Genomic DNA, 15,498 nt, shown 5'->3' with positions numbered 1-15,498 from the left:
CCAAAATTTTTACTAACTTCTTAGGCCCCTCCAGAAGTAAGTATTTCATTACTTTAGTATCCCAAATTTCTCAGGAGTCTGGACTTTTTCCACATTTCTCCTCTTGTGTTTTTTTTCCTCAGAACTGTTTTTAACTTTGTCTTGACTGTAAAGTTATGAATATTGCTATATCGTCATCATAGCTTTGTACTATGATGACACTCTAACTAGATAAGACTTTGGAAATAAGCCTTCCCTAGCAGACACTGCATATTGATTGTCTCCAGATGACCCTTAGAATGATTTGGTCAATTTTTCAAGTCCCATTGGGATTTTTATTGGGCTTTCATGAAACATAGAAATTATTTAAAATCTACATTTTCTTATGTTCATTTGTATGCCTCTGTAAAATGCTAGTATTTTCTTCATTACACAAACATCAAACTCTATAAAGAAAATCTTTGTGTGTTTTACATGTGAAGAACTCTTGTCACTGGGATATTTTTCAATTGTTTTTGTCTACATTGTAATTGGTAGTACTTAGGAAAACTACTGATTTTTTTAAAGTATTTATTCTGTGGCAAAATAAAATTTTAGGACTATTTTCTTCTGTTTCTAGAAATACAGTCAAATTGCCTATAACTATAGCTCTCTTATAATTTCCAATGGTTATACATTATTTTGTGTCCTATGCTGTTGCTGAAAACAGTTGCAAGAGTGAAATATAATTTCAATACTGAATATAATTTTAAGAATGATTTTTTTTTGTTTCTCAAGACAGAGTTTCTCTGTATTGCTTCAGAGCCTGTCCTGGAACTTGTTCTGTAGACCAGGCTGGCCTCAAACTCACAGAGATCCACCTGCCTCTGCCTCCAGAGTGCTGGAATTAAAGGCCTGTGCCACCAATGCCCAGCTAAAAATGATTTTTACTACCCACTTGTATAGAATATTTTCTAGAATATTATTTTCTATATGTTATGATATATTGTTATGATAGATGCCTTCAGAAGTATATATTTACAACTCTTTAGCCTAGTCCAAGAGGCCTATTGATATTTGTATATTTAAAAAATAGTTTCTATAGTGCACTCAAAACCCTTGAAACCACATTAGACAACAAACATCTGAGGAGACAGGCAATGTTGGTAATGGAGAATAGAGATTTGATAGTGTGATCCCTCAATACAGTTCCTCATGTTGTACTGGCTCCCAATCATAAAATTATTTTTGATGCTACTTCATAACTGTAATTTTACTACTATTATAAATCATAATCTAAACATGCGTTTTCTGATGGTCTTAAGTGACCACTGTGAAAGGGTTGCTTGACTCCCAAAAGGGTCACAACCCACAGTTTGAGAATTACTGTGCTAGAGCAAGAGTTTCATAACAACAAAGATTAGATGTGGTAGCAACTGTTTCCAAAAAGATTGTCTGAAATTAAACCCACAGAAGGTAGTTAAAAAGCAAGATATGGCTAGAACTATAACTCAGCTGGTAGAGGGTTTGTTTAGCACCCATAATGCCCTGTGATCCCTCACACTCTTAAAGCCAAGTGTAGAGGGAGGGAGATCAGGAGTTCAAAGTCAACCTCAGATACATAGAAAATCTGAGTCCATACTAGGCAAGGGAGATCTAGCATCCACACCAAAAAAAAGCAAGTAAGAAACTCTAGAAAGAAGACAACTCTCTTAAAAATAGAAATACTCAAAATTGGAATGACAAACTGTGAAAGAGATCTGAACATCCAGTAGTGGTTAGAATAAGCCAACATTACAATCCCATCTCACTTTATAGTCTTTATTTACAGTATTCACTTGTGCACTCTCTAGAGAGCCACATACATAAGTGTTTGCTAAAATTCATTCACGTTAAAATAGAAATAACATGAAAGAATAGCCTACTTACTTTCACAATGTTTTGAATGATATTGCCAAGGCCCTATCTAGTTAGTAGAGTGCTTGCCAAGCATACACAAGATCTTGGGTTCAATCCTCAGTACTGATAATAAATAAATGAATAGTATTAAAAAGAAATTTTTTTTTTGGTAAAAAGAGCAAGAAAACTTGATTCATTCATCCCTATCTATAGCATAGGGTCAGTCAACTAATGTCTATTAGGATGGGCAGAAAGTGTCATTGCAAAGGAAAAAGAAGAAAGCTATTTTCTAATAAATTTCATCCAGTTGAGAAACTCATTTATGTTTAAACATTTATTAAATTTCCAAATATTGCCATCAGAAAATGTGCTATTTAGGATTGTACTTTTTAGTTACAACAACAACAACAAAATTTTCTTGAAGAAATAGATAATGAAAACTATAGCTGCCTTATGCCTTTCCTCATTCAAGATTAATATTCACCTTGGATCTTCTCAAATTCCAAAATCTCCCTGGGAAACCCCTGCCAAAAAAGTATCCTAAAAGCCAATAGTAGCAAAAAAAAATGTATCTATATGGACAAAAGCCTGCCTATCTTGAGTTAACAATAACACATTTCAATAATACCCCTATAGTTAGTTCCTCTGTCACCTGATAGCTAATGTCAGCTTTTCTTAATCAACAGGTGTCAAATTAGTAATTTTTCCTGAAATACAGAACTGCAGCATAGTTTACAAAGTGAAGAAGTATTTGTTTACCATTTTTGATATACTTGTACCAGTTGGTGGTCGATCGTGTGAATATTTGATCCCAAATGTAGCAACAGAAAAAGACTGAAGGGCAATCATGATGGTAAATTAATGATGGGAATAAGAAACTGTGCCCTTTAGTGGAAATTTTTGAAATAGCCCCTTCTCTCAGACACAAACAGCATTCTATGTCTGTTGATTGATATGAAATGAAAGACAGAAAATTAGTGTTCTGGAAAACAAAACCCAGGATGAATAAGTCATGAAGGTTCTTTAGCTCCCTGGACAATCTAACCCAGGTGCTGAAAGATGGTACAGGCGGGCATGATCTCCCTTGTTCAAGTGTCATATATTGTTTATGGACAGGGCTGTCCTGGTCCCACTGAGCAGAGTACATATCTGACTCATGAGAAAAAAGTTGGTCTGCAAGAAGAGGCAATGGAAACTAGCATCCAACTCATGCAGGTTATCCAAGAAATGCGGTTAGAGATCAACAGACTAGAGAAAGAGAATCAGGCCCTCCGTGTGAAGCTAACTTCAATTAGTCAGACAGCCTCGGGCACAGAAAGAGAATCAGAAGATGAGAGAAAAGAAGCAGTGTACAGACAATCTCCAGGGGCCCTGCCTGGTGGTACTCCCACTGATTCAACACCAACTATGCAGGAACAAGGTATTGAACATATGTGGCTCTCCTGGGCTATGTTTACCTTTTCAAGTATTTCCCAAATGACTGATTTGTTGGGCTTCTACAATAGATTCATCATTTGGTGCTTGCAGGGATGAGTTTTAATCTCTTCCTCCTAACAGATGATCTTTGAATTCCTAGTCAAAATTTCTTTTAGGTTCCAAGTCACATATTTCGATAACAATAGAATGACTTATGAGTGTAACAGGAAAGATAAGAACAGATGTGTAAAAATCAGTTTTTTACCACCTTGACTATAACTATATAAATTCTGAAAAATGTAGAACAATGAAGGTACATGTTGATTGGCATGATCATTTGTTAAGCTGGAATAGCTTTTTTGATTAATAGTTTATTAATCAAAATCAGGCAAATGTGGTTCTCAGTGATTTGTTACTCAGCCATTTGACTCTGGGCTCCAGATTAGACCTCTTGAATCTTCTCTACCTATAAGTACTGAGGTGCATACCTCTGGGCTGATGGCAACTATTTGTAATAATAAGTAGTGCCTGGATGTATGCAACAATTATCTCTTCTATTTCTATAATGTGTACATACATTACACACAATTCAACCAATAGATAGACAGACAGACAGACAGACAGATGATAGGTAGATAGATTTTATATATATTCATATATATTTTAATACCTCAAGATGCAAGGTTAAAATTCAAATGTCTCGTTTTTCACAGGAGAGGCTTAATTCCATAATTGCCTGAAATGTTGGAATCAATAGTAAGAAACATGTTCTACATTTCAGTTGTCAGTGCTCACCTTCAATGGTGTATTCAAATAAAAGGGATATGCATAATTAACTACTCATAGCTCTTACTGTCACCCATCAAAGACTTCAGGCAATGACAATTAGAGACTGGGAACAGTTTGACAGTGGAACATGTCACATCTGGTGGTTGATCTTATTAAAGATGTCTCTTTCTAATGATGAGGGAAAGCATTTCAAAGCTGCAAATATATTACTATCTAGATCCAAGACACTCTGTCTAGTGATTATCTAAAAAAAAAAAAAAAACATTCCAAAAGAATAACCTATAAGAATAGACTTCCTTATTGGAAACAGGAAGAAAAGATACGGATATTTGTAATATATCCCTTTGTAATATATCCCTGCAGTGGTGACCTTTTGTATTGATCAATTCTTCATTGTCAACATTAGTCTGGGTGTTGTATGATGTTCAGCATCTCCATGCTCCCTAACAACCAGTTGCTGTAGCACCCACCTGTCCAACCTGGTTACAACCACCAAGTTGTCTCCAGCCAGGCAGAGTGGCATCTCTCAATAATCCCAGTATGTGAGATGCTGAAGCAGGAGTATCACAAGTTTGCAGATAGCCTAGGCTACACCATGAGGTGTTCACGGTGAGGCTGGGTTATGGAGTGAGAATCTGTCTTAAACAACAACAACAAATGTCTCAGCATTGCCAAACGTTAGCTGGTGGTATCTTCCTCACTCGTCATCACAAGCCACGGACTTGCTCTAAAGGTAGATAGTACTTCTCAAATCTCTTTTCTATATTGCAATGACAAGCAACTAGAGTCTTCATATCTTAGTACCTTATTCTAAGAGAAGTACTGCACCATTCAAAGTAGAACCCTTTGTACTTTCAGGATGTAAATTTTTTTTGCAGGGGTGGGGGGTGTTGAGTCAAGGTTTCTCTGTGTAGTTTTGTAGACCAGGCTGGCCTTGAACTCACAGAGATCTCCCTGCCTCTGCCTCCCAAGTGCTGGGTTAAAAATGTGTGCCACCATCACCCAGTGTGAATATTATTAAGTATGGAAGAGTGTAGAACATTGAAAGATCTAACATAACAGTAGGAACTGCATTTCTTCAGCATGTAAACCATAACTTCCAGTAAAAATATAATCATTGAGTTTGAAGAAATATATGTCATGAAAATAGTTGAAATACAGGCTATGAAAACTTAAGAACTTTTTCTAATTGTCCCAACAAAACACACACAAAAAAATAATGAAAAGGCATGCTTGAGAGTCTAGTGGGATGTCTTTAGATTATATTTGTCACAAAATGGTCAGCCCTGAACATATACATACAAGTGACCCTATACAAACCGAGCAGTTTGCTGTTACATACTAAGAAATATATTATGTATTTACATATACATATACATCATATACATGTGCAATGTATATGCAACAACAGTTAATGAAATTAATTAACTAGTTAACTTCATTGTGAGACCCACAAGGGTCCTCGCTCCCCAAGGTCATATAAACAGTAAGGACTACTGGAGAAAGAGAAAGGCCCTAGTTTGCTTTCTGTTGCTTTGATAAATACCATTGTCTAGAGCAACTTGGAGAGGAAGAGGTTTATTTGGCTTGCACTTCCATGTTACTGTCTATCCTTAAAGGAAGTCAGGACAGGAACTCAAGCAGGAGCCTGGAGGCAAGAGCTGAAGCAGAGACTATGGAGAAACACTGCTTACTGGCTTTCTTCCCCTGGGTCGCTCAGACACCTCTCTTATACAGCCCAAGCCCACCTGTCTAGGGATAATACTGTCCACTGTCACCCAGGACCTCCCACATCAATCAACAGTCAAGAAAATGCCCAGGGCCAATAGGATGAAAGCCATCACTCACGGAGATTTCTCTTCCCACATATGCCTAGGTTTGTGTCAATGGACAGCTGGGACTGTAAGAGGACTGTCCAGTGTATCAAACTGCCCACTAATCATGCTAACAGCTAATAGTTGCAGCTTTCATGAGCCATCCCCCCCCCATGCTTGAGTGGGCTTTCCAGTGATCCAGCTGCCTGTGGGTCAGTCATGCTCCTCTGTGTAATCCCAACAAGCTCTCTGGCTACACAAGATAAGCTTTGATAAAATTGTTTGTCATGGGTTTGGTTCCCTATCTGTGGTGAATAGTCAGTTGTTCACATCTCCTCAGGAAAACTCTCACAACAATACCCTCACATAAAATCTATGATTACATCCTGATCTCCAGCTAAGGTTTTTGTCAGATCTAAGTTTTCCAGTGAAATACACATGGTCTTTTAAGAATAGCATTGTATCATCTACCCTAGAAGTAATTTGGCTTTTGTGTAATAAAAATGAATAAAATTGTGTCATTTTTCAGGCAATGACTGGAACTAGAGATCATCAATTTAAATGAAATGAGCCAGAGTCAGAAAAGCAGATACAAAGTGGTTTCTATAATATGTGGAGTCTAGACCTTTAAGAAATCCATGTGATGATAAAAAAAAAAAAAAAACAGAAGAGAGGCTATTTAGAAAAAGGAATAGGGTCTATGGGGGATTGAACAAAGGTAATGAACAAGTTGAATTCAATGCATATGAACTCATTAAAATCGCATCTTAAAACATGTTATTTTTTTAAGTATCAAGTATAAAGCCTTGTAAGTCTGAAGACCTAAGTTCAAGCCCTACCTATGTTTACAAAAAAAAAAAAAAAAGCCTTGTGTGGTAGAGTGAAAAAAGAAGGAAAGAAAGAGGAAAGAGGAAGGAAGGGAGGGAGGGAGGAAGAGAGGGAGGAAGAGAAGGAGGGAGAGAGGAGAAAAAGATGGACAGCATATGAGGGACAATACCCAAGATCATCCTTTGGCCTCCAAGTATGTACATGTACACACACACACAAACACATACACACGTACACATGTACATATACACGCATATACAGACACACATGCACACACACGAGTGCATATGTGAGCAGACAGATACACACACATGTATGTATACACACACACACACACAAATTGTGGGGGGGGGAATCAGTTACACAAGATACGTTCCAAGGCCTCTTCCAACAGTGAAGTTCTTGGTCCTATGAATCTATTAATGTACACTTGCATCACCTGTAATGTAAGGATAGTGACAGACCTTATCTCATGGGCTTGGAGAGGATTACAAAAAACAATACAGTCAAGATCTATGTGAATTTTTCAGTGATAGTTGACAAAAAAAATTAGCTATGCCAAGAAAATATTATTACTTGACTTGCATACAAGTTTATATTGGAGGTTTTAATGATACATTGCCAGCATCATTTGAAATTCAAACTGGAAATTGAACCCTAGAAATCTATTACACAGGAATCTTGGAGTGCATCCCATAAAATTTCCCTTATTTTACAGATAAGAATATAAAACACAGAACATTTAAGAAAGTATCATCCCCAGTACATCTTTGAAAGCAGAATCTTAAAAAAAATCGCCCCTTAATAACTAGATACCATAAAACAGAAGTATGTGTCTCTCTTCAAGAAAGAAACCAACTCTAAGGACCTGCAAACAAATCACTTGGAACCACAAGTGCTTTCAGATGTTGTGTGATAGATACCATGAGAAAAACAAAGGAGACATTTTGTGAGTTTCTTCTTTGAATGCCTGAGACCAAGACTGAGATACAGCTCAGAGGTATACCTGTTGCCTGATAAACTATGTATATCACATAGTGAAGCTACAGAGTGTCTACTCAGAATCAATTCTCCTTGGATAAAACATGTTTGTAGAAATATCTGCATTGCATGGGTTTTGATGAATATAAAAATCTAGCACTTTCCAGACTGCTCCCTGTCCTTCCTGTTCTGCACAACCTCTCCTTGTGGCTATTATGAGTGTTATAGTTTGCAATGTGGAAGATAAAAGAAACATCTCAGGGAACTCCCAGCATTGCAAAGCCCTGATTCTTTTCAATCTGCTCATAGCCTTTATTGGCAAGTAAACTGCATTTGGCAGTGATCTTTGACATTGGACTAATAGTCCTGTGATGCTGTGTTGGATATTTCTTCCCTTGTGTTGGTAAGAAAGTAAAGGATAATTTGTGACTCATGGAGATGAGCAAAGAACTTATTTGATAATCAGTCTCACATTAAGTGTAGGTTTCAAATAAAACAAACTCAACTTTGCCATCATCAGCATAACTTCCCATGGAGGTTCCCCCCAGGACTCAGGATGGTTTCCTAATTCTTTTAAAAAGAAATCCTTATGATTCTGTTTCCAAACCTGGTTGTTACATAATTACATATGGTATACCCTACAGACTTCAGAAGTACTTAAAGATGATTTGTGAATGCCATTTACACTTAATCACTTCAGATAAATTTGCACTCTAAACTCTTACCTAAAATTGCATCTTCTAATCTTGTAAACTATGCAAAGCCAGGTTGTCTCCACTTTTGCAATGTCATAACACTTTCTGTCTTCTTCCTGCAATGACAGGTGGCAATATAAATAATTGTGGTCCTGACATTCTCAAAACATAAACACATTTATAGCTTCTTTTTACATTTTTGTGCTAGCTAATAAAGTTATATCAGGCAACATAAAGATTCAACAAGTGGAAAGGGCCATGAAAAATGAAAATTAACCCTGCGAGGTCAATGCTAACCTCGCAGGTGACAACTGATGTCCAAGCAGAAGTCAAATGATCAGCCTTAAGTCACAGAGTTAAGAGGGATTCAGAGAAACCAAGATTCCCTAAAATAAAGTTCTTTGGAACAAGGTTCTTGGTTTTTACAAGAAACAAGGAAGATTTAGTTTACTTCAGGAAAGAAATGTATTAGAAGACATTGATGGATGAAATTGAACTGCAAGTCTTCAGGAACTAAAGCCATCCATCTGTCGTCAGGAAGAAACACTCAGTTGTCCATGTATGTATGTATGTATGTATGTATGTATGTATGTTGGGTGAACTTATCAAATTGGGACAATTAACATTTCTGTATCTTCATTATTACTTCATGTTTGAAGCATTTGGGCTCCTCACACTCTTCTAGTTAACCATAAAAATCTACAATAATCTAGGGTGAACTAATTCTGTGCTCTTGAAGAGATTTTTCTGACTACACAATTAAATGACCTCATCTCCTCCATATGTCTCTATCTCTTGCTCTCGTCAGCTTTGTCTTCCTAGAATCTGTCATCATCTGAATTGCATCATACGTTGCTTGCTTATGGTGTGTTTTCTATGTAAGCTACACACTGAAAGCTCTATGCAGGCACAATTTTCATAAAATTCACTACCCCATCTCTTGAAAGTGTCCAGCATGTGGCTAGGATCAACTACCACTTGTGGCACAGATCAGCAAATAGATATATCTTTTTTCAACATCAACTAAGTACGATCAATGTAATTTTCCGTTTGCATCTTTAAGGGCAGAATATTTTTCAACTTGAATTGTGTGCTTCCTGTACAGGCAATGTCATGATTGTTAGACGTTACTCCATTTCTCCATCAGTTCACTCATATGCAACAAATGACCTCTGGAAACCTAGAAACATAATTCCAAATATCACTGGAACATCATTGGCACATTCTTCAACTAGAAATCAAGACAGTGAAGAAAAAATATTGACCACAGATGCTAACAGCAGCCATAGCTCCAGCCAGAACGCATCTTCTGATCACAATTTTGTTTGCAGGTAATGCTCACTGGTTAATTTACAGACACCGACTGAGGGGTCATCTACCATGCTTCTAGACAAGTTTGGATGTATTCGCTGGTAGAAATAATAGCAGAGCACAAATAATTCCCATCTCACTGATGTCCATCTAGGGAATCAAAAGAAGTTTTAATGAGGTCAAGTGGCACCTTCCAAAGGATGCCTGCGGAAAGCAGAAATGTTAGTCTTTATTCCTTCCCCAAGTATTAACCAAACTCTGAACCAGGTATTAACACAAGGCCTAGCACAGTGAAGCCATTAGATGATGAAGACACACAGGCAAACTGACCACTCAATATTATGTCTAGGGATGAAGAATAGCTACTTTAGGAGTTAACGACATAATTCCTTTCAGGGAAAGAAAGCTTCTCATGAAGGCGAATGTCTTCAAGGGACTGGGGAGAAGATTAACAGAATAAACTGTTCAGTTGTAGCCTCAAAGGTGCAAGAGTTAAAGGGAAAGTGCTCCAAAATGCATGAGATGGCATTAGAGGAATGTCCTGATTTCTGTATGAAACATTCCCCATGGTTGTAGGTGTTGTACACTTGGTATCCCAGATTGTGGCACTATTCGGGGAGCTTGTGGAAACTGAATGATGGAGCCTAGATTCAGGAAGTGAGGCACTGGAGTCACTTCCTAGTCTTTTCCTGTAAGTTCTCTTTGATCTGCCTGTTGTGAAGTGAACAACCGTCCCTTGTCATGCACCCCTGCCACTAAGAAGTTCTACCCATGTAAATGTATAAACGTGGCATAACCACTTCAAGGTACAGTCGATGAAAAGTTTTTTTATTGTAGAGGTGAGAGATGAGGAAGAGTACAGCCGGAGGCATCTGGAAGAGTCCAGAGCAGGGGGAGAAAGTGTTAGACTGAACAGGGCCAGCAGGCTGGACTGAGCCATAAGGTAAGAGAGAGATGGGAAAAGTGGGAGAGAAAGAGATGACCAAGAGAGAGGAGCAAGAAGAGAAAACAAAAAAAAGGACGTGTATAGCCGACATACTATATGGGAATGAGCCGCTTGAGGAGGGAAGCCTATGAGCTAGATAAATTTATGGTAGAAGCAAGGTAAGAAGAACTGAGAAGAGCCACAGGTACTTGTGGTACTGAGAAAGCTAGAGGCTTGCATGTGCTTTGGAATGCTCTGCTAAAAGCCCCACACACAGCCATTTGTCCCTTCTGACAGTGATAAGGAAATGGCTCCTTTGGGAGAGGGGAATAGGCATAAGAATTTAGGAGAGTGGAGTTTCCTTTGAACCTGACAATAAAGATGTTCTGCCCACCAACACTTGACAAGACCTATGGATCTGAACCCTCTAATAACTGTGAACCAAAATGCATTTTTCTCGCTTCAGTTGTTTCTGTCATTTATTTGGGTCTTAGCTACAAGAAGTAAATAATAGGAGTTAGGAGAAGCCTGGGAAGTAAAAGAAGTGAAATAACCGACAGATAAACTTGGGGCCTTTAAGATGAAATACAGCCAGCAGCCACTACATAGGTCAAGGGCCCCTTCAGAGCAAGAGTGTATACTATAAAGCCCATTAGGCAGGAGTGAGACTTCTTACCCCCACTCTTCCATCCTGCCCCCAGTAAATCTCTGACTCTGGCAATGTCTCCACACATCTGTCTTGTATGAGTCAAGTAGAAAAATAAAGAAAAGGGAGTGTGGGTTTCATGACTGGCTTATCACAGTGAAGAAATGGGGGAAAATAGTATCGCTGAAAGACTACATGAGTCATCGCCTTTAGTGGTGGCAGGAAATCAAATCAAGAAATAACCACAGGCCTGCATGAATTCTTCTAAGTATTGGAAAGAGCGCAGGCTTCCCACTGGGTGTGGGATGCAGAGGCCACAGCACTTTGATTTCAAATGACAGAATGAAAATTATGTGTCACTTGGACAAAGTTCCACTAGAAAAATGGAGTGTTACCCTGAGTCAAAGATGGTTGGATTTAGTCAGACAAACAAAAATGGAAAAGTTATGCACATAGAACAATAATAAAAATAAAAACCACACCACAACTTAGGGAGAAACTGTAGGCAAGGGAAAATATGAGAATATGAGGATGGAGAGCCAACAGGATCCATCATGAAAGGACTTTGAGGGAAATGCTATGCAGCACTACCTTGCCCCCTTAATTATTGGAAATCTAGCTTTGAAAATTGCCTTGAAATTTTTAGATATAAAACCTTGGCAATATTATGAACATATGTATTCATCTATAAGAGCATAATAAGGAATGGTCTTTTGTGTCTGCCCCCATCCTCCCTAGGGGTAAATGTCACCATGAGTTTGATTTTGATCCTTTCTATCTATAGTTCTCTACTTTTACTACACTCCCATCCACCATTCAAAAAATGTATCCTGAGGTATCACTTTCCGGGCAGAATTCTGGGTCCTGCTACACAGCAGTAAACAACTAACAAAAATCCCTTTTGGAGTGTGTTTTTTCAGAAAGAATAATCAATGAATGAATGAAAAAGCATTATATTAATAACTACAGAGGGAAATAAGGCAATAAAAAGAAGTGAAGGGTTAGGGGAGTGGAGATGGTTGAAAACACTTGGTACTGTAGTCAAAACCTAGAGAGAGAGAAAGAAAATGAGCCCGAAGTACCTGAGAGGAGTAGCTAGATGCAAAAGCCCCAGTTAGGGGCATCTAAACTGGTGAGTTAAAGAAGGTGTAACAGGGTGAGCAAGCCACGAGGAAGAAGCTGAGCACAGCCTAGGACGCTCTTGCTTAATCTGCTCTTTTCTTTTTAAGATATGACTAGGAAACCCTATTGTAAAAAGTCTGAAGGGAATGTCAAAAATGGTAAGAGCAGACTTAAGATGATAAAGTAACCTAGGCAAAAGGTGATTATTTCTGAGCCAAGATAAGTGACAGTAGTTGTGGTTTCTAGGTGCATCTCATAGTTGAAGATAGGAGAGTCTGTTAACAACTCAGACATGAAATATGGAAACAGGAAGTACATGCCTAACAGTTGATTCCTGCAGCCATGACAAGTCAGACATGGGATATGGAAACAGGAAGTACACACTTAACGGTGGAGTTCCTGTGGCCCTGCATCTTCAAAGAAGAGAAGGACAGAAAGATAAAAATGGGCTATTTTCTTTTAATAATGCAAATAAACTTCTACCATATACCCAGATATAATGTATATAAACATACAGATATATACATATGCAAATCGCTTGGTGCTTTACAAAACTGGTTAACTACTATTCATTGTTAAAAAAAAGATAAAAGCATAAAATATGCATGCAAATATTTTAAATAAAATATGCTTGTACTATACAAAGTATATTTTATACTTTGGAGTATACAGAAGGAAAGTTCTTCATTATCTTAGTACCTGAGTGATGACTCTTTAGACTTTGATGCCTACCTTGTGTCCATATAGTTTGAAACTGTATAGTGACTATTAGAATATTTAATTTTTGAATTTAAGAGGACCCATAGGGTTGAGAATTACAGTACTACTATTAGCTTTCCCATTTCAATTTCTATTGTTTTTTATGACAGTTTGGGGAACTAGCCAATGTTTACAAAGTATTGTTTTTCTGAACCAAAATGGTTTCCAGATTCCAAGCTGTCAGCTAATAAACTCTGAAGAGCAGAGTCCAGTTTGAATTTAGAAGTTAGTTAAACTTGAAATATTGAGCCAAGAGCAAGGTTACATTAAAAGAAAAAAAGTCCATGTTGGCTTAAAATCAACATCTGGATTGGCACAAAAATCTCTTAGTGACAATCACTTAATAGGAATTAATATATTTTATTATAGTCCCTTTTTCTCTCTGTCTCTTATGTACTCAGGAACAAACTGGTAAAATGGCATGTCATTATTCTTCTGATTTGGAGCGTTCACTTACCTCCTAGCAACTTTCAGAGTTATACAGAGATAAATAGAGTACCATTTTTTTGTAGGTGGATTTTGAATAGTATCAGACATTAAACCTAATTTGCTTGTGATATTTTCCATTATTATAGCATGAAAGTAATTTCTTCTTCAGAACAATGTTTTTATCGGTGTGTCTAAGAAGCTGAGCTTTCCAAAAGGAAAGCTTGGATTTTCATTTTACTTTAACTTTGACATGGAAACCCAATCTTTTCTTCCTGTGTTTAAAGGAAACATAATTCCAGGATATTAATAAAATTAAGGAGATGGGTTCAGGTAGACAATGAAAGCAAAATTAAAGATGTTATTTTATTGGCCTTACTGATAGGATGGCCAGGGCTTATCTCAAAGGATAAAGGCACTTACTACCAAATTTTAAGAGCTTCGTCCCCAGAACCCACAAGGTTAAAGGAGGGCAGAGTCCCACAAGTTGTCCTATGAGCTTCACATGTGTCCCGTGGCACATGCATGCATATATATGTATACACAGACACAAACATACACAGTAAATAAATGTAATAGTTTCTTTCTTAGATTTGTTGATTGGGAAAAAATAATCTGTACTTTTCCACATTAGTGTGGTTAGGAAGGGCAGCCTGTGGAATAAGATGGCTAAAACTCTAGCCTCATCACTTTCAAATAACATGTTCTTGGAAAGAGTTATTAATGTGTCATTTGCCACAATCTATTCTTTGGTGCAATGGGAGTCATTATTGCAGTTACCTCACAGCATTTGGGGAGCACGGGGAAATAGTTGCATGAGTGGCTCATTAACTGGCAGCAGTTGTTACTATTTTATTGATCCTAACACATGGAAGGAAGCCCTGGTCCACCTTCTTCCCAAGGGAAGGTGCAAACGTGTTCTGAGATGCAGGCTGTGAAATGCCATTCTGCGAGGCTACACCCTTATCTACCACAAAAGAAAACATCAGTGAAGAAAGGGCGATGATTTCAAGCACTGCTCTTTAGACTGAATCTGAAGAGCAATTTCTCCCGGGGTAGGTCAGAAGCCTACATAAAACTTTGGAGGTAAAAGGAGAAGTGAGCTAAACGGAAGGATTCAGTCTCTCAAATGATGCCAGCTGTGGCTATTTTCCCTTGTCCCTGTTGTGATTAACACACAATGGACAACCTGGGATCTCAGAATCAAAAGAAGTAGACTGATGTGTGTTCAGTATGTGCTTTCATAGTTAATAAGTCTGACTATTTGAACTATAGAGTTGTGAGACTCTGCCTAAAACAACACGATATCCAACTGACGTCTTTACATTTTATCAGAGTTTACCCAGGGCTTAATTAAAAAGCCAGTTCCAATACACATTCTCCCATTAATTATTATTAGGCAACTAAGAAAATAAGTATCATGAATAACAGAAAACATTATATATTAAGGATATATATATATGACTAAAATGTCTAATTTTTTTTCCCTCTCAATTTGTTCCATGTAGGGAGAAGACAAAGACAGTCAGTTTCCAGTTACCTAGGGATATGTCATCAGTTCCCCAAAATTCACATCCTTTGAAGTACTCAACAAATCAGACCACAGGCCAGCTAAGCATCATTGCAGAAAAAGATGTGTGAAATAAAGGATGGATAAGCAGGAAACCGGTACAGCAAGATCTGTGTCAGTGATCCTCCCATCTTCCCAGGGAAGAACTCTGCCAAAATGTCCAGTAAGGCACACAAAACTTCAGCATTCATTACTGGACTTATTGGCCAAGGAATGATTGTGTTGGCTCACTGCTGAATTTGAAGGGCAAGTGTGTACCAATGTCCAGCATGTAACACTGGAACTTAAGTGTGTGCTGAGTGGTCAGTGCTTCACTGTGTCACATCTGGAAACTCTACTGATGCCATCAGTCTAGAAAA

The 15,498-nt window shown here is 37.8% G+C and overlaps 1 protein-coding gene across 1 annotated transcript; it reads left to right on the top strand.

The window, feature by feature from the left end:
- Positions 1-3,045: 3,045 nt before the first annotated feature.
- On the top strand, positions 3,046-15,210 carry Ccdc195 (coiled-coil domain containing 195). Its single transcript, XM_051190650.1, has 3 exons — positions 3,046-3,277; positions 9,486-9,711; positions 15,078-15,210. The coding sequence occupies exons 1-3, from the start codon at positions 3,046-3,048 to the stop codon at positions 15,208-15,210; spliced, it is 591 nt and encodes a 196-aa protein (XP_051046607.1).
- Positions 15,211-15,498: the final 288 nt, after the last annotated feature.

This window comes from Phodopus roborovskii, unplaced genomic scaffold, assembly GCF_943737965.1.
Source record: "Phodopus roborovskii unplaced genomic scaffold, PHOROB, whole genome shotgun sequence".
Taxonomy (NCBI): domain Eukaryota; kingdom Metazoa; phylum Chordata; class Mammalia; order Rodentia; family Cricetidae; genus Phodopus; species Phodopus roborovskii.
The sequence above is the reverse complement of the archived record's forward strand: the minus strand, read 5'-3'. Positions and strand labels throughout refer to the sequence as shown.